Genomic DNA, 23,000 nt, shown 5'->3' with positions numbered 1-23,000 from the left:
AACTTTTTTTCCCTTTCTTGATAAATCGCTCAGCTTGCGGTGTCAACATTATACAGAAAGGAAGCCAGTGAGCACAAGCAATGCATAATACATGTGTTGAGCATGACTGAATACACATAGCAAAACCACATCTATACCCCCACACTGGGCGCTAGGCAAACAAGACTTCGCCTACCCTCATTTGAATAAAATACTGTATTTGCCTTTTTCTCCGTTCCTCCGTGAATTTCACATGTTAGCGAGTCTGCAGCTTCGTGTGTGCAAGCATGTGCTCCATTTAGTTTGTAAAAAAAACAAAACAAAGCTCAGGAATGCACTTCACAAACACTGACATTAAGCAGACTCGTTATCAGTCATTTAATCAGGCCAGGCTTTAAAGGGGTTTGAACTGGATTACTCACTGACATGTTAATGTGACTTTCTTACCACAATGGTGTGCTGTGGGAGGCCTCTGACTAATGTGTTTTGTCCAATAAAAATGGCACCCTCTCTTTCTAAGCCAAAGACTTCACTGTGCCAGTTTCCTGCTGGGCCGTAAGTTTTTCTCCACCACAATGTGGGAGAAAAAAAAAGAGGTGAGAATACGGCATAAGTGTGAAATGTTGCACACTAAGTAGACAGTAATTCCTGTGCAACTAATTAGATGTTTGCTTATCCAAATGTTATCTGAGACATATTCAATCTATTACCACATCTTTATGTTCTTTATGTCAACACCTGCATCCACTTATAGTAATTATGTTTTTTTATTAGCCTTTATTGGTAAGGTGCACTGAAAGAACTGAAAGCAAGAAGTTCATTAAAATATGATACTAATATTGTGGATGAATGAGCTTTAGCATTTTTCTTGCTGTTTGCTTTGTTTCCTTTTGACATACATATTGACTTGTGGCTTTCACTGGTTTAAGCCAGTGATATATTAAAACAATGCTCTCACCAGTGCTGCGCAGTTACCCGCCTATACTTATCTGTGATGCTGGATGATACAAAGTAATTAAACTATAAAGATAATCTAAAGACTTAATGCCCTGGATCACCTCTAACTTGCTCCTCACTTCAGATGAAAATCCCGCATTGCATTAGTTATGGCTGGCCACAAAGTTCAGGCAGATCAATACTAGTCCACATCAACTGACAACCCAGCTGATGCCCTTCTATACTTCCAATTAGTAAATCTCATATAAGGCTCAATATTTAGCCTCCTTTAGCTGACCCATACCTGGTGCGCATCTGCATACTGCTTTGCAACCCATCTCCACCCCAGCTCCTCCTTCTGTCCTCACTGATGGCTGCTCAGGATTTCCATATATGGGCATGGAAGGAGATGGAGGTTCCAGAAATAAGTCATATCTTTAAATTTAAAGAACTGCATGCTCAAATATTCGTTTGATTATTGTGGACCTGAATGAAACTGGCTTATTGTAATAATTGCAATGTATCTACTTATATTGACCTCCTGTAATATTATGAGCCAAGATTATGTCTTTCACTCCACATACAAAACATGTTTCTGTGACCGCTTCTTTCAACCTATAGTGAAGTGTAGCATAAAATTGAGGAAAATCCTGTCTCAGAGTTAGTCAGTATCACCCTGAGACACTAAATCCAACTTTGAGGATGGACTGTTGCATTTCTTTATTATCAGGGTGTCCAAAAAGCATTCTGAAAAACTGCCTTTGTTGAAGATTTCTTGCTCTTAAACGGAATGCTTATTTTTTTCCATCTCCCTACTGTCGCTAAGTGGTTGCTTATAAGGTGTCATTTGGTTTCAGTCTGTTATGCTGGTGCGTGTTTATCATATAAATTATATAAATGTGCCTTGAGATAACTATTGTTGTCACTCGGTGCCATCTAAATAAACCTAAATCAATTCGAACAAAGAGTAAGGGATTATAAAAGTGGATTTATCCTGCAATTTAACTTGGTCTTGCATATTTTCTGCAAGCCTGTGATGCAGAAATGGTGCCAAAGGTTTTATCATCATGTCACGCAGAACACAATGCAAAATGGAAAAACAAAAAGTTAATTCATTACAAACTTCATGATGAAATTTTGCCCGAATAGTTGTCTCAGCTACCAGCCTGTGCTGCACGCTGCCTCTCCTGCCTTGAAATCGTTATCAGGCTTTAACTCCAAGTTCATCTGAGCAGAGAACAAATCTGCATATTACAGATCAAGGGCAGACTACAGTAGGCGCAGCCAGTCAGTCATGATAAGAATCACTTCCCATTTTTTTTTCCTCCATGAGAGACGTTGGAAAAAAACAAGATTCCCATCAGTGTACAGTTTTTTTTGTTTTTTCTTTCCGCCTGTCTGTTTTGTTCTCTTTGCTGTGATCAGTTTCTGATTATTAAGGTGAAGGTGAGATATCACTTTTCTGATTTGCATAGATATGCAAATGCTCCTGGTTACAATTGAGTTGCTGAGACCGGTGATATCAATTGGTGCCTTTGTTATTATGTGTGTTCTCCCACTCCATGTGTATCTGCTAACTGTATCTGGGTCATGTTTTTTTTTTCTTTTCTCTTTGGTGTTTGTGTTCCTTGTCTGATGGATGTGTACTGTATTCAAAGCCAGATGCTCATACTGCGTAAGCCAAGTTGATCATGATGGTGCTGGCAGTCAGCTGATGTAACACAAGGTTTACACTCAGGGGTTATATTAGCCGTTATTACTCACTGATAAACTCTTATGTCGTAACCGTATATTTATCTGAGTCAGCAAGAAAATAACATATAAATAACACATCAGTCTGAACTTAAACCTAAATTGGGAGACATTTTTCCTTCTCTCCAAAGATGAGGGGTTTTTGTCATTTGTTGTTTTTTGCAGTGCATTCTTTTGATTCTGCTGCCAACAAGCAAAACATCTCCTAAACTCTACCTGAGCTGTGAAAATGCTTTGTTTTCACACACAGTGCCAAAGTGCTAGAATATCTCCTGCAAACCATTATGTCAATTTCTATTTCTTTCTTCTCTGTTTAGCATCCTCGCCCAGCATGAACATCACACTGGAAGGCCAGTACCACTGTAACAACGGGCCTGAGATCCCACTGGACAAACTCTGTGACTTCAGTACAGACTGCCCGCTCAGCGACGACGAAGGCAACGTGTGTCGTGAGTACACCCTACGCACGGGCCGCTGCCCTTTCTGTGTTTTTGGATAAAAACAGCGCACTTGAAGTCGGTCAGCTGTGGTGAGCCTCCTTTAATGAAGCTGTTGCTTCCTGCCCAGCAGAGCAGCAACGGAGCGTCTTCATGAGCTTTTCCTGAAAGAGAAGCACAGGGAAAGGCCAATAAAAAAAAAGCCAGCTTGGCGAGCATTTCTCACCCTTGACATATTCTGTAGCTGTTATTTCTATCTCTTTGCACATTTGTTTTGTGCTTTTCTCGAGGCCTAGGAGGAACACTACCAAACTATGCTGACATCTCATTCACAAGTGAAGTCCCCCAGGCCTCGCTGTTTGTGTGTGTCTATGTGCGTGTGAGTCCCGAGGATCTTTTTTTAGTCCTACCTGAATGTATTTGTGTTGTTTCTGTGACTTATAACCACGCCGTTGAGATCTTTAACCCCTACATATGTTGTAGCTTGATTTCAGAGTTCTTCATCCATACTATACTGAGCAAAATTAATTTGCCCACAGTGCAGGTCAGCCTCCCATGTGGTGCTTATTAAAATGATGGCTGCTCCCTCGTGTGTATAGGTTTGCTAACAATGAGAGCTGAAAGATAAGAGGGTGAAAATCCCAGCCAGGCACCGTCTCTCTTTCTACTGGAGGAGGACTTATCAGTCCTAATTGGCCTGAGGGGCTAACTCAGGGGTATAATCTCCATTTGAATACAATGTGTATGTAACATTTTGATTTCATAAGATTTACTTGGACATCTGAGCATAAGTAACAATCAGTAAAACACAAAGCCGGTTTGTACACGTCGTAGCAATATTCCTGAATTGTGTTTTCAAGACATTAATCAGACTGGTGGCTGCACACTCGTACATCAGTAACAAACAGAGCATGGAAACTCATGTGTAATATTTGACACAAACTAATGGGTTCTGCAGAGAGAGGCTGATTGTTCTGAGTGCATTTCCGCACACCTTTTCCACTTTGTGCTTTTGTAATGCTGAGAGTGCATGAAGGCATGAAGGCCAGCTGTCATTTGCTCTGAATTAAGGTTCTGTTTCCGTCTCTGCTTTTTTAAAAGTAACAGTCTTTATCCTTTTTAATTAAGGACAAGGGCTAATTATCCATATGTTCATTCCTCAGTCTATCCTTACACTTTTCTACTACTGTAGCTTAAGTTCTATATTTGCTCCATTTACATCACTACCACTTGTAATAATCACCCCTGCTGGCTAAATCACAGCGTTCCCTCTCTGATACGGTATTGTCTGTGATATCCACAAGTTATCGTCACTGGATTTGATCTATTTAAATCCTTCATGAGCTGTTCAAAGTTCATTAACGGGGGGAAAAGCAGAAAGAAGGCCGGAGGAACAAACTTAGCATGTGTCAATCACAAAGATTCCTGACATATAAGAACAACCAAGTCCCTGTGGCTCTTCCTCGCCATCCTACTTCAGCATCATTACACATGAACACATCCTACACTCCTTGTTAGAGAACTTCCTCTGGTTGGCCTGAGTCTGCTGAAATTCTGCAGACACCCCACTTCTTTCCAACACTAGTTTACCATCTCAAAATGCTGTTAAAGCTGGATCCATGTAGGAATTCACAGTACTGATGTTTGAGACTCTGCTGCAGTATTGCTAGTGCTGATGGTTTTCTTTGCTTGTTTATCTGTGATAGCTTTGATTGCCTTTTTGGGAGTCAGTCTGCTATCAGTTGGTGACTGCATGGGGTCAAGTTTGCTATTAGATGGAGTCTGTTTGTGATGATAAACTGGAAAAAAAATCACAAATCAAATCAGAGTCCAGCCAGAATCTCATAGATCTGAAACAGAAATTCCACTAAAAATGTTGACGTAGTTGCTGCAGGACAAAAATTTTATTGCAGTATGACGTAGCTCGATCACTTTGTTTTTCCATAAGAATATTTCAGCAGAATGCAACCACTTGATTTAAGTCCCCTGCTGCAAAGAGATACATTACGCTCACTGGCGCAGGCTGACTCTGCTAGTTTGGAACATGTTGGCAACCTTTCTGTGTTTATTAATGACGCAGCAGTTATTTCCAGACTTTCACCAATCAGTCCGAGTCACACCATGAATGTTTGGAGACAGGTTGCCTCCCACCAGGTGTCTGGTGCAATCACGATGCGGTAGAAAGTTGCAAAATTGAAGACAGATTTCTTTTAATTTTCTTTTCTTCTCCTAGCGTGTATGTTGATGACACCGCAAGAGAAACAACAATACTGGTTGATCGTTTAAACGGGTTCAAGACACATTCTTATGGCAGAATAATCGTAGTGAAGTGCTAGTTGTTTTTCATAAGGAATAATAATGCATTAGGGTGGGACTGTAACCAAGAAAAATGGAGGTGAAGCTACTAATGTGCTTGTTACGGTGTCTGTTCTCACCTAAACCCTAATGATTTTGTAAACTGTTTCAGGTCCCCTGGCTCGCCAGAAAGTGAAGTTTGTACCATGCTACCCACCTTGCACCACATTTCAATCCAGAGTCTTACACCGTAACACATCTGATCACTTATCTTGTTTCGACTTTCATTTACAGTTGCTCTAATCTGTCATTTAAGAATGAAGAGCCCAAAAGAGCTCAAAACTTTGATTTCTGAAATTTATTTATTTTTTCCTTTGCCTGTGCTGCACCTCTCTAACAGCAAATCAACCTGACAGTATTTTCCTTAATGCTGCCGACGGGCAAACAAAGAAATGGCAACTACACACAGAAGCCCCACCTCCTTTGGCAGAGGTAGAAAAATAAAGGCACAAAAATTTATTTTTGTAAGGTGCTTAGCGAGTCATCTGTTGGTACAAAGAACCATCTGCCAGAAAGTTAATTGGCAAACTGGTTCAAAACCTTACCAATATAATGTGAAAGTTAAAAGAATTTGGTGATCAAATGTATCAGAAACAGCCCTCTGATCAAGTAACTAAAAACATTTGTTGGCCTCTAGACATATCATATTCATCTCAGTCAGGCTGTCGAGACTCAAAAGCCAGATTGAAACTCAAGTTCAAGTTAAGTGTGGGTTTTTTTTTTATGACTTTCTCTACAACGTACTGAAAATAGAAGATTGGAGTCAGTAGTCAACCATTGCTGATATATTAGACAACCATATAGATAGATAGATAGATAGATAGATAGATAGATAGATAGATAGATAGATAGATAGATAGATAGATAGATAGATAGATAGATAGATAGATAGATGCTTAACCCTAAATACTTGGTTAACAGTAGTTGAGGTTTCATTGATGGACATTAAATCAAAATGTTGTAGCCTGTAATAATTCGATGAAGCCCACAAAGTCAGATAAGGAGCAACGGGCAGTGTTGGGAAGGTTACTTTTAAAATGTATTCCATTACAGAATACAGAATACATGCCCCAAAATGTATTCTGTAACGTATTCCGTTACATTACTCAATGACAGTAACGTATTCTGAATACTTTGGATTACTTAATATATTATCATGCTTTTTACAACAACGTGAATGTACTATTGCTGTGTGATTTATTACTATTACTGAAGGTCCGCGACTCCGAACTGTAGTAAAGGGACCTCTGACTAATACGGCGGGGTCCCTGTCGGCTCGTAGCCGAAAAATAGCTTTACTTTGTTGTGTGGGTCAACTTTTCTTGCGAGAGACAGAGAGAGAGAGGCGTTGAAAGACTGCTCCAACGGAACTTATTGTTTTAGGAGGAAAACACGAACACGGTGTACAGTCGAGTCTTAATAGCTTACTTACAACTGGGCTCGTCAGGCACTCTTCTTGGCTGAAGTGGTTATTATTATATTTACATGCTTCCAGCTCCCGTTTTTCCTCGATGACAACTCCTACCTTTCCACTCCCCTTTTTCTCTCTCCCTCCTCGCGCTCACAGACCCATAATGTGTATGGCAGTCCATTCTCCCAGCAACACGGACTACACTGCCCATGATGCTACATTCTTTAGAGCTATGCTTGTAGCATTCTGCCTGTTAGCTTAGCACAACAACGAAAAGGCGCTCTCTCACCCAGGAAACACACAGTCGCAGAGAGAGAGAGAGAGAGTGTCGCCCTGTAACCATGGCAACCGTAACGCTGCCGCCTGGAACAACAGAACGTAGCTGTCAAACAAAACCCAAACAGTCCTGGCCCGCGACAATATTAAACAGGAAAGTACCGCAGTGTAATCCATTTATTTCAACAAAGTAACTGTATTCTGAATACCACCCTTTTAAACGGTAACTGTAACGGAATACAGTTACTCATATTTTGTATTTTAAATACGTAACGGCGGTACATGTATTCCGTTACTCCCCAACACTGGCAACGGGTTACCTTCATAATTTGCTCACGGGCATATGCAGAGGCTCCGTGTAATGGGGAGAAGTCAAGTAATCAAGTTTTAGTTTCACCTCAGAGGAATAAGATGAAATTCTCGCTGCTCGTACTCACAGACATCTTTGCTTCACATACTGAAGGACACAGGAAGATTTTATTTGTGCTTCTTTTTGTGCGGCATTTTTAGCACCAACCAGGTCAAAACTCCTTCGCATGGCATTGTGTCTGTAGTGATTAGCTGCTTTAAAAGCACTCCACTTGCTTTTGTTGCTATACTACAAAAAAAAACCTGACAAGTGTCCCAAAAAACATCAGTGCAGATTGTTATAAACTGTCTTCTTGTCAAATTGCCATGACAGACAGCACTGAAGTCGTGTTGACATTCGAATGAAAGTGACATTATAAAGTGAATGACATTGATAAAGATTAAATCATCACAGATTCCTCTATGCAAGCATGATATGAGTTTAAATCTCTTCCCTTTGTATAAACAGACTTTCTGTCTAAGGCGTTTATGTAACAAGGACTGACTCATCACAAGACAGGCAAGAACATGAAATATACTTATTACCCACAAAGTCCAGAGAAGCTTTTTGTTTACTTCAGAAACATCACAGGAAATATCCCCATGAATTTGCTGTTGCTGTTAGTGTTTAAAAGTAAAACTGCTCTTTTGGTGTTTTCTACAATAACAAAAAGCATTTCAGAGCTGATGTTTTTGAAGAAAGACATTTTTTCTCCTTGTTTTGCTTCCTAAAAAATACATGCTGTATGATCTCTCCTCAAGCCAGTTTTCCTTCCCATTATCTGGATGAGGTTATTTCCAAAAGCATAGCGGTACCACATCACTCAGTCTGTAACAGGTAATAGGCGCTCGCAGACAGGAACTTGGGATGAAAGGAACATAAAGAAAACTTATAGAGGAAACTTTGAAACTTTGAGCTAAAGTTGTTTAAAAATTCAGCAGTGCTTTAAGTATCTAAGGACATCTCATTGTCCTTCTTGGAGGACGGTGCTAACTTCAGTTTGACTTGTTTGGGCTTAGCATCATTTGATGGTGTGAACTGACTCAGCGAGCGATTCGTCTATTAAGCCGGGAGCATTTTGTTGCACCCGAAAGAAGTGAGTGATTTCGTGAAAGACTGACGTGCCAGAGTCAAATCAGTTTTCTGCCGGCCCAACGTTAAAGTAGAAAGGGTGAAATTGGCAGAGTATGCTTGTTTTATTGATGTAAGTTAATGCAGTCTGAAAGCCAACGGAGTAGCTTTTTAAAAAAATCCTTGTTTAGCCAAGAAGTAAAACTTTTCAGGTTAAGAATCTCAAAAAGGCCAAGTTATAACAGCATGTATGATTGACTCTTGTCATTACGGTGCATTTGCACTGACTTTATTATTTTTTAAATCTGTTTTCTGTAAAGAAGCACAGGATGAAGAAAATTGTCCTGATAATGAAAGATTGAATTTAAAAAATGTGCCTTTGATAGAACACTAGGTGTTGAAATACTTGCTCTACCAAAAATTGTTTCTAATTTTTTCTGTCAGTTTTAGCAGAAGACGAGAAATGGCTTTTGGAACTCAACAGTTTTGCACTTATTTGTTATGAAGGATTCGTGTGCCAGTGAAAACCATGGAAAATTGTAGAATTAACCATTTTTCTCAAAACATTTTACTGGCCTGAGGAAGTTTTAGAGAAGTAAATAATCCCATGGAAACTTGCTTCAGAAATATCTGTATAATAGAGTGCGTGGTTCAATTAAAATTAACTGAGAGGGAGAAAAAAATCCATACTGATTAAATAATACCGATGTTTGGGGAGATTAATCGAGTCACTTGACGTTATGATGTTCTCTGTGTGGGGTAACCATCACATTTGTAGCTTGTACTTTTACAAACTTTAAATTTGCACAGCACCGGATAAATGCCAACTCTAATAATGTCTGGCCTCACTCGAACAAGTGTGAGCTATGACTTGAGAAACACCAAGACCCAGGAGATGCAAATTGAGGACAGTATAGTAGAGTTCATTTATTTCTCCAAACATTGTTGCCTCCCAGTCATTTATGTTAATCAGGACTACATAATGGGTTTGACACATTTTATTCAGTAAACATCTTACTGGTGTGTCAGCCTTACTTAAATATTTATTTTTTATTAAAATTACTAACTTATTATGGAATTTATTATAGCATATGTCACAGCATAGCATCGTAAATTGAGTTGTTATCTTTCATGTATGCACAAATGTTTCAGTCAGAGAAGGGTAATTGGTAAGCACCTGTATTGTGAGCTCTGGTTATGAAACTGTAACAGGGAGACACACTCCTCTCTTGGCTTGTGTTGTACCCACTACACAATCCAATAATTCCAACGTTTTCACTGTATTATTGATGTGCAGACTCACTTTGCTCGTGCCATTCTGCGAAATTTCGAACTGATTGGCATCCCAAAAGAAATGTCACCATCTCAGCTTTCTCATTTCGCCTCAGACTCTTTCCCATCTCCCCCTCTGGACACATCAGGGCTCTTCCATTTTCTGCTTCTGTTTCTAGTGTCTGTCTGAGAGCCCACCTTCACCACAGCTCAGTCTTAATTTCCTCCAACACATCAAGTCCTGTGAGCCATTAGTCTGCACCTCTTGTGCTTCTCTCCTCTCAACCTTCCTGCCTTCACTGTCGCTCATCTCCTTGATCGCCAGCCTCCACCCTAGCCCTGTCCTTTTTCTCCTTGAAAATTTGGCTGGCAGTGTTCACTTCACTTTCTTCTTTCACCCTGCTGCTGGCCCTGTCCAGTCATTATGTGCCCCCCTCTTTTCTTATCTTCTTTGCCTCTCCTCCCCTGATATATTCTTTCCTGTCTCTCTCCAGGCCGTTTTCTCAATGGCAGCTACTGCTCTTTTGAAGAGGGCGAGTGTAGCTGGCAGTCAATAACAGGCCGCGGTCTCTCCTGGAAAAGACTCCAGTCACCAGTCAAGGCAACCAGACAGACCTGCCCATCATCAGGTAGCTCAGACACGGCTTTTATCACATCACGAACACAGCTCCGATCCAACTGTGAGATGACTCGTTTGCAGGCTCTTTTAAGTTTGAGCAGTGTGACCTCATTGAAACTGACTTCAAACGAGTTATCGGGGCTTTTTTTTTTTCACTTGATCTTAATTTTGAATATTTGAGTCTTGAATTTGTGAGCGTGGAAGGAAAACACAGCCCATCTCGATATAGCTCAAGCATGTAGACTCTTGTGATTCCAGTTAATCATCAGTGCAGTGACTCAAGTGGGTCTCATGATGCAATTTTAAAGTCTTGCTTTGCTGTGGCTTGTTTTTGTTCTCAACTATTTGCAGATCTCTCAGTAGAGTGTGGGGGGAACTATAAATGGAGCACTGTAATTTTACACTGTGATCGTAACCTTTGGGGTGAGAGTTTAAAGCCTTTAGTTTAATCAGTTATAGTTCAGAATAGAGAAAATTCAGGGGAAACCCATCAAAACTGTCACTAGATTATTATTGTCACCTTTCTAAATTTTCACTAAGATATTGTAAGACAAAATATCAGTATTCCAATCTTCCTTTTGTTATAATATTAGCAATACATGTACTGTTATACCATGAGTATTGTGGTTGACGTTTCATGACAGTATTCTATCAAGTAATCTCTGTGATCCCCACCCTTAGAGCTTTAAAATGATCTCAAGTATAGCCAGTGCTCTGCCCTGCACTAACAAACAACGTGATCCAGAAAATGCCTAAAGTTTTATGAGCTTTTCCTTTGTTCCTCTTCTCCATTATTTTTTTATTGAATTCACCCAGGTAGGTTTTGAGTAACCTCGCTGGCAGACAAATGGCAAATAAATAAATAAATAAATAAAAAAAGATTTTACATTTCTGACACTTATCTTTGTTATGGATGTGTGTGTGTGTGTTAAAGGTGCTACATTCACTGTGGAGGGAGGCCAGTCTAAAGGTCAGCGTGGCTCAGCATTACTGAGGAGTCCTCTCTTTCCTCCTCCTTTAAGAAACTCTCCGTGCACCGTGAGTTCCTCCACATACTGCTCACTCGGTCTGTCTTTCCAGTCTCACATTCAGAACAAACCAAGGGCAAATGTTACAAACTACCAACAACTGCTGTGATTCTTTAAAAAAATGTGGCTTTGTTTCTAGTTGATAATCATCCATATCTCAGCTGAAAGGACAGCTGCCCCTAGACTTTATCAGCAGGTAAAAGCCCGGGACTTGGTTGGAGTGTGTCCACCTGATTTGTTTTAAAAGCAGCTTGAAATAGTGCAAAGCTGAATTTTAACCCCAAAATAATTTTTTTAAAAAGAGAACAAGAATGCTGTCATTGTTAGCTCTTTAACTCTCCATGATGCAATACTTACCTGATGATATACACTTTATCTTTAAGCATGATACACGGCAGATATGCTAATGTTTGCAGTTTAAGTTTTAGCAGGTCAGTACACTTGTTATGGATTTGTTAGGCAGCTAATTCCAGCTAATACATATTACACAATGTAAGGCTCTTTTTACTTTGAAAATGTAAGATGAGTTCAATCAATCAATCAATCTTTATTTATAAAGCACTTTTCATACAGAAATGTAGCACAAAGTGCTTTACATGGTTAAAAGCAACCCACCCCACCCCATCCCGCCCTCCAATTCACTCCCCACACTCTCATTAACATAAGCGGTCATGGATACATACACACAACTTAAATAGCATTTTTATGTTTTTGAATCAGCATATAACCTTGACTTACTTTATGTCTTGAATATGACCCCAGTAACATCTTTAGAAACCAAGCAGTAACCAGCCACGACAGCTGGTTAGCACTGAGCCATCTGTATTTCCTGTGAGACCCTGAGAGACAGTGAGGCTGACCTCGTCAGTCACAGGTTCACACATATCGCAAGTGATGCATTATTAAGATCGTGATATGCACAGAGCAGGTCTCCAGGTAAAAAAAAAAAACTTCTGTACTTGACATCTTGATTGATGCTGCTGCATCTTTGATTAGTCAGATATTAATATTTCTCAGCACAGCGACCTTTGACCTTTTGTGCACATGGAGGAAGTTAAGTTGGATATGCTGAGCTGATTAAAAGGTCAGAAAGGTCGTAAAACAAGAGAACAAGTTAGCGCAACTTTAGAAGAAAAACACAGGAAAAACTCGATGGAGGAGAAAAAAAGACGGGAAGGAAAACAAGAAAAACAAAACAACAAAAGTGATGTTGCTGCTTCTTAAGGTGCACATCAGAGGTGTCTTAGGTTTGTGGAGAGCAATGCAGGCCGTGATGCGCCGCTGCTCACAGCTTCTTGGCGCGCAGCCAAAGATTAGCAATGATTCCAGATTAACGCTCTAAATCTGTCTCTCTACACTGAACCGGTGCTGTTCAGCCTGGCCTGTCCGCTCTTGGACAACTTTGTTGAGGATATTAGCTTTGGGTATTAGCTACAGGCCGCTTTCACTTTCATGTTATTCCCAGTGTGCACGGTGCGGCGCCTGTAATCTTGATGTTTAAATGTTCACCATGTGGTCTCTCAGTTGATAAGAACCAAAACCTGCCATCCACTGGCACAATCCAAGCATTCATCCTAAAAGTGTTGAATTTAGTCATCAGGCTTAAGCCAGCATCTGTTCCACTTAAATGGTGAAACAAGAATTATGTTCTTGGCTTCAAGAAACGCTGGAGAGGGACGTGGTCACATCCTGAGACTTGCTTTTGCTGTTCAATTCTCGTGACAGCCTGTGTGTTGTTTAATTTTCAGCAGGTTTAGACCCAGCATATCCCTCCTGGAAAAGACAATGTTCGGCTGATATGTGATGAAGCATGCAGGCTGCAAAATAACTCAAATTATAATCCTGATTGAATTCTATTAATCTTAGAATAATTAGAAGTGAACAGATGGCTGTTACTGATTAATCTCAGTGCAATTTTAAATGCATTCCCCCTTGACTGATAACACATTTGGCTGGTTTCCTTCAATTCTAAAATGCTCAAAGGACGTTAAAGTTGCTGGTGTATTTATAGTTATATTTATACTAACACTCGCTATATGTCTCAGAAATCATCAGTGCAGCTCTGTTTTAACCTGTAGTGCACAGTGATCATTTCAAATCCCATCCTACTTTCACAGGTGCGATTCTGGCTGTGCTTCGCGAACTTCCAGAAGGGGGCGCTGTCTCTGTGGATCGTGGAGAACAGCACAGGCCCCGACAAGCCGCGCCAACTCTGGCATTCAGCCACTCAATCCAAATCTGAAAGAGGCTGGAAACTCGTCGCACTTCCCCTTTACGGGCTGGCAGACTGGTATGACAAGTGCTTGCCTGTTTCACCGCATGTCAGGCAGCTGTGATTATATCGAGGCAACGTGTTTGGACTGTCTGAAGGCATCAAACTGACAGTTCCACTTTGAAGTGTTTAAGAGCAGTCATCGTCAGTCATCCGACTCTGATCCCAACAAACCTCTGACATGCTCACACAAATACTAAAGCGCTCCCGCTGCAAAAGAAGTCTTAAGAAACATGATAGAGAAGTTCTTCCTTATAAATGCAGATTTTCAGCATTTTCATTCCATTTTCTGGGAACATTTCCTCTCAGTTTCATAAAACTAATGAATCCCATAGGGACCCCAGTCTTATACAATGGACCTGCCATGTGTACGCTTGTACAAAATATCCACTCTTTATTCCACTTGTCTGTGATGAAAAAAAGATAAATCAATACACAAGGCTCTCTCCACTCGCTATGCCTTCCAATTAGCTACGGCCCTGATTTCCCCTCACTGAAGAGAGAAATAAATAAAAAATTGAAAAAAGTAAGAAAAAAATCACACACACAAGAAACTCCAGATACGGTATTTCATCTCTGTTTGCCTGACTGGGGGTTTCTTTGCCATTCAAGCTTGGATAATCCTGCTCCCCTGTGAGTGATTAATTTTTGATTCCTGGGTTATGTAGTCAGCTGTGCTTGTGCTCTTAATTAGAATGTCATGTCCGTAACCACGAGGTGAACCTGCCAGACTTTGCACATTGACCTTTGTAGAGCTTAAATAGAATCAGAAACACAGCTTAAAGTGCAGGCAGAAGTCAGGGTATAGCAGAAAGTAAAGAACATGCAGAACATGTGGGCTGGCATGGTGTAATGTACTGAACAAAACCCCAAATAAATCACAGTGACACAAACCTCAGCTGACTGAACGGGACCAAGCGGTGACTGTTTCTTGATTTATAGAACTCTTACCTATTACAGGTTATGCAACTGCCATTGCTGCACCAATCAGCAAATGCACTTATTCACTATATTCCAGCAGAGTTAGATCACAGGAATGATATTGCTCTGCTCAGAGCCAGGATATGGTTAGTTTGACTTGGCATGAAGACTCAGGAAGGAAACAGTAGATCTGGGGTCAAAATCCACCATCAAACCTTCTTTAATACTCGCAGATAAACATGTTATGAAATGGCTCTTAGTTCCCTGTCAATATTTTCTCGATTTGATATTTAACTTATAAACCAGGGGTATCAAACATAAGGCCAGAGATCCAGAATTGGCCTGATGCAGACTCCAATCTTGCCCACTGGAAGATGTGATTTAGGGCACCAATTTTGGACTTCTAAGTGTATTTTTAAAAGTTGAATTGCTTTTTCTACTGAAAAAGACTTCTCCCATTGCCATTCAAACTACACCAAAGTAATTAGGTAACATAGCAATTAAATTGCAGATAAGTTCTAGTTTATTACTGTACTATAGAAGTTTATATTTTAAAGGGATCTTTCTGCAAGAGAACAAAAACGTTCTGTTTTATAATTAAAGGATATTCTGCAAAACACACATTGATCTCTTATTATTTAAGTCCAGAGAGTTTTGCTGACAGATTTCTTTCATTTAGTAAACGAGCATTCCTTTATCATGTTGAAAAACTGAGAAATGCTGTTGAAATTGCCCTTCTTTTTCTTGTGTGTATATAAACTTCTTTACACCAACAGAAGGGGAGTTTTACTGGTCTGGCCAATATAAGATCAAAGTGGGCTTTACATATGGATGGGTTTTCTGTGGGTTCTGTGGGTTTTCTCCAGGGACTAAAGCTTATTCACAACAGTCCAATATGAATCTTAGGTTCATAAGTGATCATAAATTGGCCGCCTTGACCCTAAATTTGATAAGAGGTTGAGAGGATGGGTGTTAGTTAGCACTATTCTGAGTTATCTGTTACAAAAATAAATGAATAGATAACTGATAATTCTAAAATGTAGCCATACAGTCTGTGCATGTGCCACAAAACCCTGTATGAGTGAGCACTCCGGGTGCCAGTAAAAAGGAAAACCTCCCATTTAACAGCAAGAAACCTTCAGCAGAACCACACTCAGGGAGGGACAGCCATCTCCTGTGACTGGCTGGAGATGAGAGAAAAGAGAGATGACAGAGAGAAACAAGACAACGGGCAAATTAAAGGAGAGACAGAGTTAAAATGCAATAACTGGTAATGATTAATGCAGAAGTGTGTGTATAAACACAGGGAGTGAAAAGAGATGAGCAAAGAAGAATCACTCAGTGCATCATGGGAAGCTCAGCAACGCCTAGGCCTGTTGTATCACAACTAAGGGGTGACTCAAGGTCACCTGATCCAGGCGTAATTATAAATTTTAAGTTTTAATCCTAACTTTAAAGTAGAGTCAGTGTCTGTCTTCAAAATCTAAACTGGGAGCTGGTTTTGTAGTAGAGGGCCTACGGACTGAAGACTCAGCGTCCCATTCTACTTTTGAAAACTCTTGGAAGTATAAGTAACTCTTCGGTCTGAAAGCGAAGTGATCTGTTGGGATAATAAGAGGGTATGAGGTTCAAGTTTTCTCAGTTTAGCTCATACATTAGCGCTCCATCATTTCATCAAAATATGGTAGATTCTGACTCCAATAAACAACAGTTTCCGAGTCAGTGGGTGACATCATGGTGGTTACATACAGGCTTTGATCCAACTTCTTCTCTTTACCATACAGATGTGAGATCAGTTTTTTCTCCTAACATCTGGAAAAACAAAAGCCTTGAAAAAGTGTCACTTTGAAGGTTTGCGATTAAAGCGCTTCTCTTATATATGTTTAACTATAACCATGTCAATGAGTTTAATCTTTGTAAAAGTCAAACTGCCCTTTTTTTTCGTCTGTTAAATAGCAAACCTTGTGACACACAATGCACACTCTCAAAGGCCAATTCTCAGTGGGAGTTTTCTTAAAGCACAATAAATTATCTCTCTCATTGTTTCAGACAGAAGCTGTCTCACTATTCACAGGTTGTGAGATGTTAAAAATCCTCTGCCTCTCCACAGGTTCTTTCTCTATTTCAGCACTGAAAATGGACCTGGACCCGGTTCTGCCATTTCTGTGGACAACGTCTCTTTCAGCATGGACTGCTTCTTGGCATGTGAGTGTTTTTAAAAAGCATTACTCCTTCCTTTTTTCGTAATTACGTATCAGGCTGTGGCTGGATTATAGAAATTGTTTGACTGATTGCTTGATTGATTGGCCATGACATGTAGAAAGAGGAAACACTGGGGAGGATAAAAAGTTAAAAAAGAATTTCTACTTCAGCGAAACTTAAGTAAACAGTTGAAGTTACCCAAGGCAATTCAATTAATAATCAATACAGGTCAGCCTCATGTTCATGTTTCACAGACAGGAGATTTAAGTGAGCATCAATTTAAACCTTTGGAAGAATTCATCAAGGATTTACTTTTTCATTATTTATTCATTCCTACCCATAATATGGCACGCTATATGCTTGCATAAGACTTTTCGTGAGACCTATTTTGGACTTCTCAGTAAAGATTCCTGCTCTGTTGCTCTCTCCGTTAAATGTACTGCTGCTTTCCCTTTAGACAGACTGACAGATCTCTATGGAAATTATATGTAATAGTAAATTCCTTAAATCACTTTCTTTGAGAACCTCGTACGTGTCTTGAAATGTCAGAACTGGTGCTTGCTGATTCATGAGGGCTTATGTTCCAATGTCACACTGCTCACTTATAAAGGTCAAGCTTTCCGTCACCTTTCCAGATATTTTTGTGTCATAATTGAGATGGTTTATCAGTATAAAAACACGAGTGAGATGACAACCATGTAAAAATGAGAATGAAAGGTTAGGAGTTCAGTGCCTCCTTCCATCTGTGCCTATCAGAAGGAACCAGTTTGAACTGTGACTTGAATAGTAATGTGTGAGAGCATCCTTTGCCTGAATATAGCTCTGACGATGTGAACTTTATTTAAATATAACAGTGCCTTCACCCTGGGCAAAAAAACAACAACAAAAATGACAAGGGCATGAGTGGTACCCACAGGCAGACAGTTGTTTGTTTTCCCTGAGTTTAATTTGATATCTCGTGATAGTTGGTGGATTATAACACTGGCCAATTTAAAGCTTTTTGTGGCATCACACATGATTGCTATAGCCACTGAAAAGTCAAAAACTAGGTGTGGGGAAAAAAAACATTTAGTTCAGGACCACTGAAGTCAACAAGAGATTGATGTTAGCATCTGCAGTAATTTATATTTGGCAGCATGGCTCGCCTCTGGGATCTTCCGTGCACGGCTGGAAAGCTGGAGGCAACACTGAAGTGCGCAGGCATCAGGGACAACAGATATGCCACTGATCTAGTGAAACTGCCTAAAAGGAGGAATTGTAGTGGAGGTGGGTTGCATAGCGGCTTGCAGGGTAGAGCAGGCTAAAGAAACTTAAACAGCCTTCTCTTTATACCCCGTTAATAGAACTGTATCAGACGATCAGGTTTTGAGAACAGCTGATGATCTGGGATCACACCTGAACTAATAATGTTCTTGATTCAACAATAATAAAATAACAAAATGAAACAAGCAAACCCACTCTGTAAACTAAACTGAATTGGAAACAAAAATGAAATTAACGAGTAATGCAAAAGTGTTATGACTTTGATACAATTACAACAACGCAATGAAAGATAAAATGTTGAAAATTATTCAGTTATTGCGTGAGCTACCGAAGCATGTTATTTAAGGAGCACTTTTCATCCAAATGTAAAAGAAAAAATAAATGTGAATGGCACACAGACTCTGTGCTGTATCACCGTTAGATGATTAATTTTTTTCATCAAATTGAGATATAATCTCAACACTACTGCCGTTACTCTGAAATGTATTCAGATAGCGTAGCTTTATCTGGTGTATATAATTGAGAAATTGTTGTTGATCCAGGCTGGAGCTTTTGTCACCTTCACCCTGTGCCGTACAGGCTTTCTGGATCACGGACTCTTTATTTAAAGAGATTACGTTTTCCAGCAGATATTTGCACAACAATTTGCGTGTTATGTCCTCCAGAGCAGAGGCACTGGTGTGGCAGTGCTGAAGGATCACTCATTCCTGTTGCACTCACTTCTCAGATGGCAAGTTCTTAATCTGGACCCAGTATCTATTACCTACTGCTATACTTGACACAGTCACTTTTTATCGCCTATCAATCAGGCTGGTTGATGGGAGATGCTGAAGCTCAGCAAAAGATATGATTTCCAGGAGTGATCCCAGTGACTGATTAGCATGATGGATTCCTGAACGGGAAGGCTCAGCCTTGTAATGTGTTTCGGTGAGAAAACATAGTGCGAACACATTATGCAGAGGATCAGCCACCCGTGGCCTCTTTCCTACATTTCTACAGGCTTTTGTGTGATGTATAGTTTGGCAAGCATGTGCGCTTGATGATGCATCCATTGCCCTTCAGGTGTTGGACCAGACTGTCATTTTTATCATTTTATCCTCAGCAGAATCAATAAATTAGTTTATTGGGTTAGACAGCGCAGGAAGTTCATCCTTTTCTCTCTGGCATGTGCCATAATTTCTTTTCCCACGCACTCAGATGCATTAACAGGAGGAAGCAGCTGCTTCTATAGAGATCCCCAAACATTAGAGTGTGCCTCCTCAGTACCCGGTCCTTGACTTCGCTGAATAGTCATAATAGCACTTCTCCAAACGTTTACCTCTGCAAAAGATGAAGTTAAATTGTTGTTCTGAAAGCTGAATCACCAGTTTTGTACTGATGTCTTTATTGGCTGTAGCTGTCATGTGACTTGGGTATCAAGGGACTACAGAAATTTGTTCATTTTAGCAATTATCACTTGCACATGTCTGTGTTAATAAACATGACACAGCATGTACCAGCAAGTGCTAACGTTCTACAGTCTCCCGATGCATTCAGAGCGACGGCATGTGGTGCCAGTTGAAATCCTTTTTCATTCCCTAGACATCAAATATGCCATATTTGATCAGTGGTGTAGATCTCACTTCCAACTTTTACATATGGAGGCTTACTTGAAGTCGTGTTGTGACAGTACCCCAAATCCTGATCTTTTTCTTAATCTACTGACCCTAAACCTTACCAGAAAGTGAGAGTGAAAGTAAGAAGCAAATAAGGAAGCAGTGGAATAATAAAAAAAAATAAAGCTCTGCTACAGGACATGAACTTCAATCTTTTGGCAGATAGCTTGTGACTCACTCCACCTTCCAAACACGGATTACCGGTGCTTGTCGTATCTCTGTGGCAGCAGAAAATCATAACAGAAGGGCACTATTTGACACGTTCAGATGAGAATGTGTTGTTTATTCATTCCATGTGTGGCCAGGTCCGGGTTTATCAGCAGCTTTATTCTCTTATTTTTGCAGCAGCGGATCAATCAACATTCACAGCAAAGGTTTAGATATGGCATGCACAAGTAAACAGAGAAATAAATGGAAAAAAATTTGTATTTTTGGGCAGCATTTGAGACAACGTGTACGAGATTTAGTCTCCATATCGTCAGAAACTGACTGTCAACATGATCAGTCTGTGTGGATACTTCTGAGAGCTATCACAATCTGGAGATATTTTGAGCTTGTGCTTGGGAGGTAACAAGGTGAACCCCCCCACCCTCTCTCTGTGGCTGGCCTCTGGTGAGCTTCAGGTAGCTTACGGCACCCTGCTAATGAACAGTGACAGCCACGCTGGCTGTTGCCTTGCCCTGTGGTTCATGCTGCTCTGTGGTGGACCTGCTGAGTCTTTCTCTTGCTCCAGCGGCATACCAATGCTGTGTGCAGCAGCTCCGTGTGTTCCTTAGTTCTGCAGCGGCATGTTACCATGCTGAGAATAACAATGCTGTGAGCTTTATTAGCAACTTTGTTGAAAATATAAGAAGTTCCTGAGCTCGTGTGCCGCAACACTTCTAAGAATCTTTCACTGGTGTGTAGGTTTTCTTTTTCTTACCCTCACAATCAAACACATTGCAGTGACTTGCTTGCTGTGATCCATCAAATCTGCACATAAACTCTATCCGTATCAAAGCTCCCAAGCAGCGAAGAGTTGGACAGTCATATTAATTTGAGGATTACAGGGCTAGGGAATGAGCTATTGATTTTTATGCTGGCTGATTTTAAGAAAGCAGTGTTGAGGGTTTTTAAGCTTTGAAGACAAAAATTACAAGATTCTTTTACCGCGAGGCATTTTCAGTCAAGACCAAAGCCATCTGATTCAGTACAGAGCTTTGGTGTATATTTAAAGCCCAACTTTTAATAATACATATTACCCAGAGGAACTCAGGTGAAGCTGCGGCTCAAGTGTACAGAACATTTAGGTCAAGATGTTTGCTCTGAGTTAAAGCGAGCAGGTTTTTTTCCTGACCAGATGCAACTCTGGCACATAGTAGCTTTCTAAACCTTTCAGCTGTTGAGGGAGTCCCCTGCCATATTGTCATAAATGGTGAGCCTTCAGCCTGAAGTGACAGGGGAGCCAGAGAGGAGAAGAGGGAATGTTGTTGTGGTAAAATGATTACAGAGATAAAGATGAAAAGTGTTGTTTTTGTCCCCCGACACTGACATAATGACAACGAAGAGAGCAGGCCTGATTTGTTTTCACCATGGAGGCGAACGACACGATGTGGGGAGCTTATTGGCTCGTCACAATTAGTGAAGTTGTAGTTGGATTTGAGCTTCTTATTCACGTCTTTTCCAGCATCTTGAAAACAGCACTGACTCATTGGTGGGTTTCCAGTGTTATATGGAGCTGCAGGCTTTTACTCCAGTACTACTCGTGGCTCAGAAAAGCAAAGATGGAGAGAGAAATTCTCATGAACCTCTAAATCATCCTTTGCTGCTGTTTGCCATTCAGGGCAGCCCTATAGAGACTATCAGGCAGCTACAGTACAAACAAACTGTGTGCCATTCTGCTGGTGAGCAAGACAGGCCAGTCTGCAGCTACAAACCTTCTCTTTTCTCTCGCTGTATGAAATGCAAATAGACCCTGTAACCATGTAATCATCCTCTCTGTTCGATATGCAAACCAAAAATAGAACTTCATATGCAGGTCATATGCACAGAAGAGCATCATTTATGATTTATTGTTTGCATGCTTCAAGTATCTACACTGAGCACATTGAAAGTGTTAAAATAAACCTGCCAGTGTTTGGCTGTGTAGCTCAAACTGCAACAGTTTCTTTTGTTTTAAAGCCGAGTGGGAAGCCTGACGTCTCTGTGTGGCATGTGTGTACCTTTGCTGTAAAGTGACATATCCGAAGCAGGGCTAGCACAACAGCAGGCTGTCGAGATCTGAACCCGCCCCCTTATTTGTTGTCGTACAGTTGCGTGACGGCAGCATTATCGGAGCAACAGATCTCAGCAAAGCTTATCTGACATTTTTGGAAAATAATCTCAGTTGTACAAGAGTCCTGTGCATTCACATCAAACCACAGGGGTCATGTAGTAACAAACCTCTGAGGGTTTTATTCTGCACAACGGTATATCAAAGAAATGAGATGCTGGGCAGAACTCTCCAACAGAAGCATGGCCTCTCCTTGGAAACGGAGCTCAAGCCACAAATGTACGAGCTGAAACGTAGCTGGCTTTTGAAATAAAGTGAAACCTTTGCTCGTGCCAGTGCATGCTCTGCAGTCTCTTCTGTAATGACTATTTGAATTTTAGATTTCACTGCATTGTCCTGCAGGATGTTGTTGGACATTATTTGTTTTAATCATTCCAGGAATTTCTCATTACGTAAATGAATTGCGTTACGTTCGGTTGACAGCATTACATCGATTGTTCTTGGTGCCTACACAGATTTCTTTAACACCAGTCTTTTGTACCACTGATTGCAGTGAATGGACCTAATCAGAAAACATGGATTCAGTCAAACAACAATAGGAGCTCCACCTCTATTGAAAACCCGAGAATGGGGACGGGGGTACATGCTTTTTTTAAGGTTAACATCCAATCATTTTAGTAGTTAAAATTCTACCTTACTTTAACATCTTTGGGAGAAAAAACAGTCCCTGCTCTCTGTCTCGAGCCCTTATCTGTGGGAGTTTTGCCTTCAAGACTTAATTCTGGGTTTGAATTTGAGGCAGAAGAGATCAAGGTACCAACAGGTTTATGATCTCAGTCCTGGGAATGCAGTGAGGCCAGAGGCTTGATGGATTGCTACAAAATACCCAGACTGAATGTGCTTACCCATCTACAGTAGGACAGAGGCAGGCAGAGATGGAGTGGGGCTCGC

General features: G+C 40.5%; 1 protein-coding gene across 4 annotated transcripts in view; it reads left to right on the top strand.

Moving 5' to 3' along the window:
• The window catches only part of alk (ALK receptor tyrosine kinase), a 485,678-nt gene that overhangs the window by 413,250 nt on the left and 49,428 nt on the right, over nucleotides 1-23,000 (top strand). For all 4 annotated transcript variants that reach the window (XM_026152849.1, XM_026152846.1, XM_026152847.1 and 1 more), the window contains exons 6-10: nucleotides 2,985-3,116; nucleotides 10,333-10,467; nucleotides 11,392-11,495; nucleotides 13,603-13,775; nucleotides 16,789-16,883. In XM_026152849.1, the coding sequence (XP_026008634.1) occupies nucleotides 2,985-3,116; nucleotides 10,333-10,467; nucleotides 11,392-11,495; nucleotides 13,603-13,775; nucleotides 16,789-16,883 (639 nt within the window). The remainder of the gene's footprint in view (nucleotides 1-2,984; nucleotides 3,117-10,332; nucleotides 10,468-11,391; nucleotides 11,496-13,602; nucleotides 13,776-16,788; nucleotides 16,884-23,000) is intronic.

This window comes from Astatotilapia calliptera, chromosome 19 (assembly GCF_900246225.1).
Source record: "Astatotilapia calliptera chromosome 19, fAstCal1.2, whole genome shotgun sequence".
NCBI classification, from domain to species: Eukaryota; Metazoa; Chordata; class Actinopteri; order Cichliformes; family Cichlidae; genus Astatotilapia; species Astatotilapia calliptera.
The sequence above is the reverse complement of the archived record's forward strand: the minus strand, read 5'-3'. Positions and strand labels throughout refer to the sequence as shown.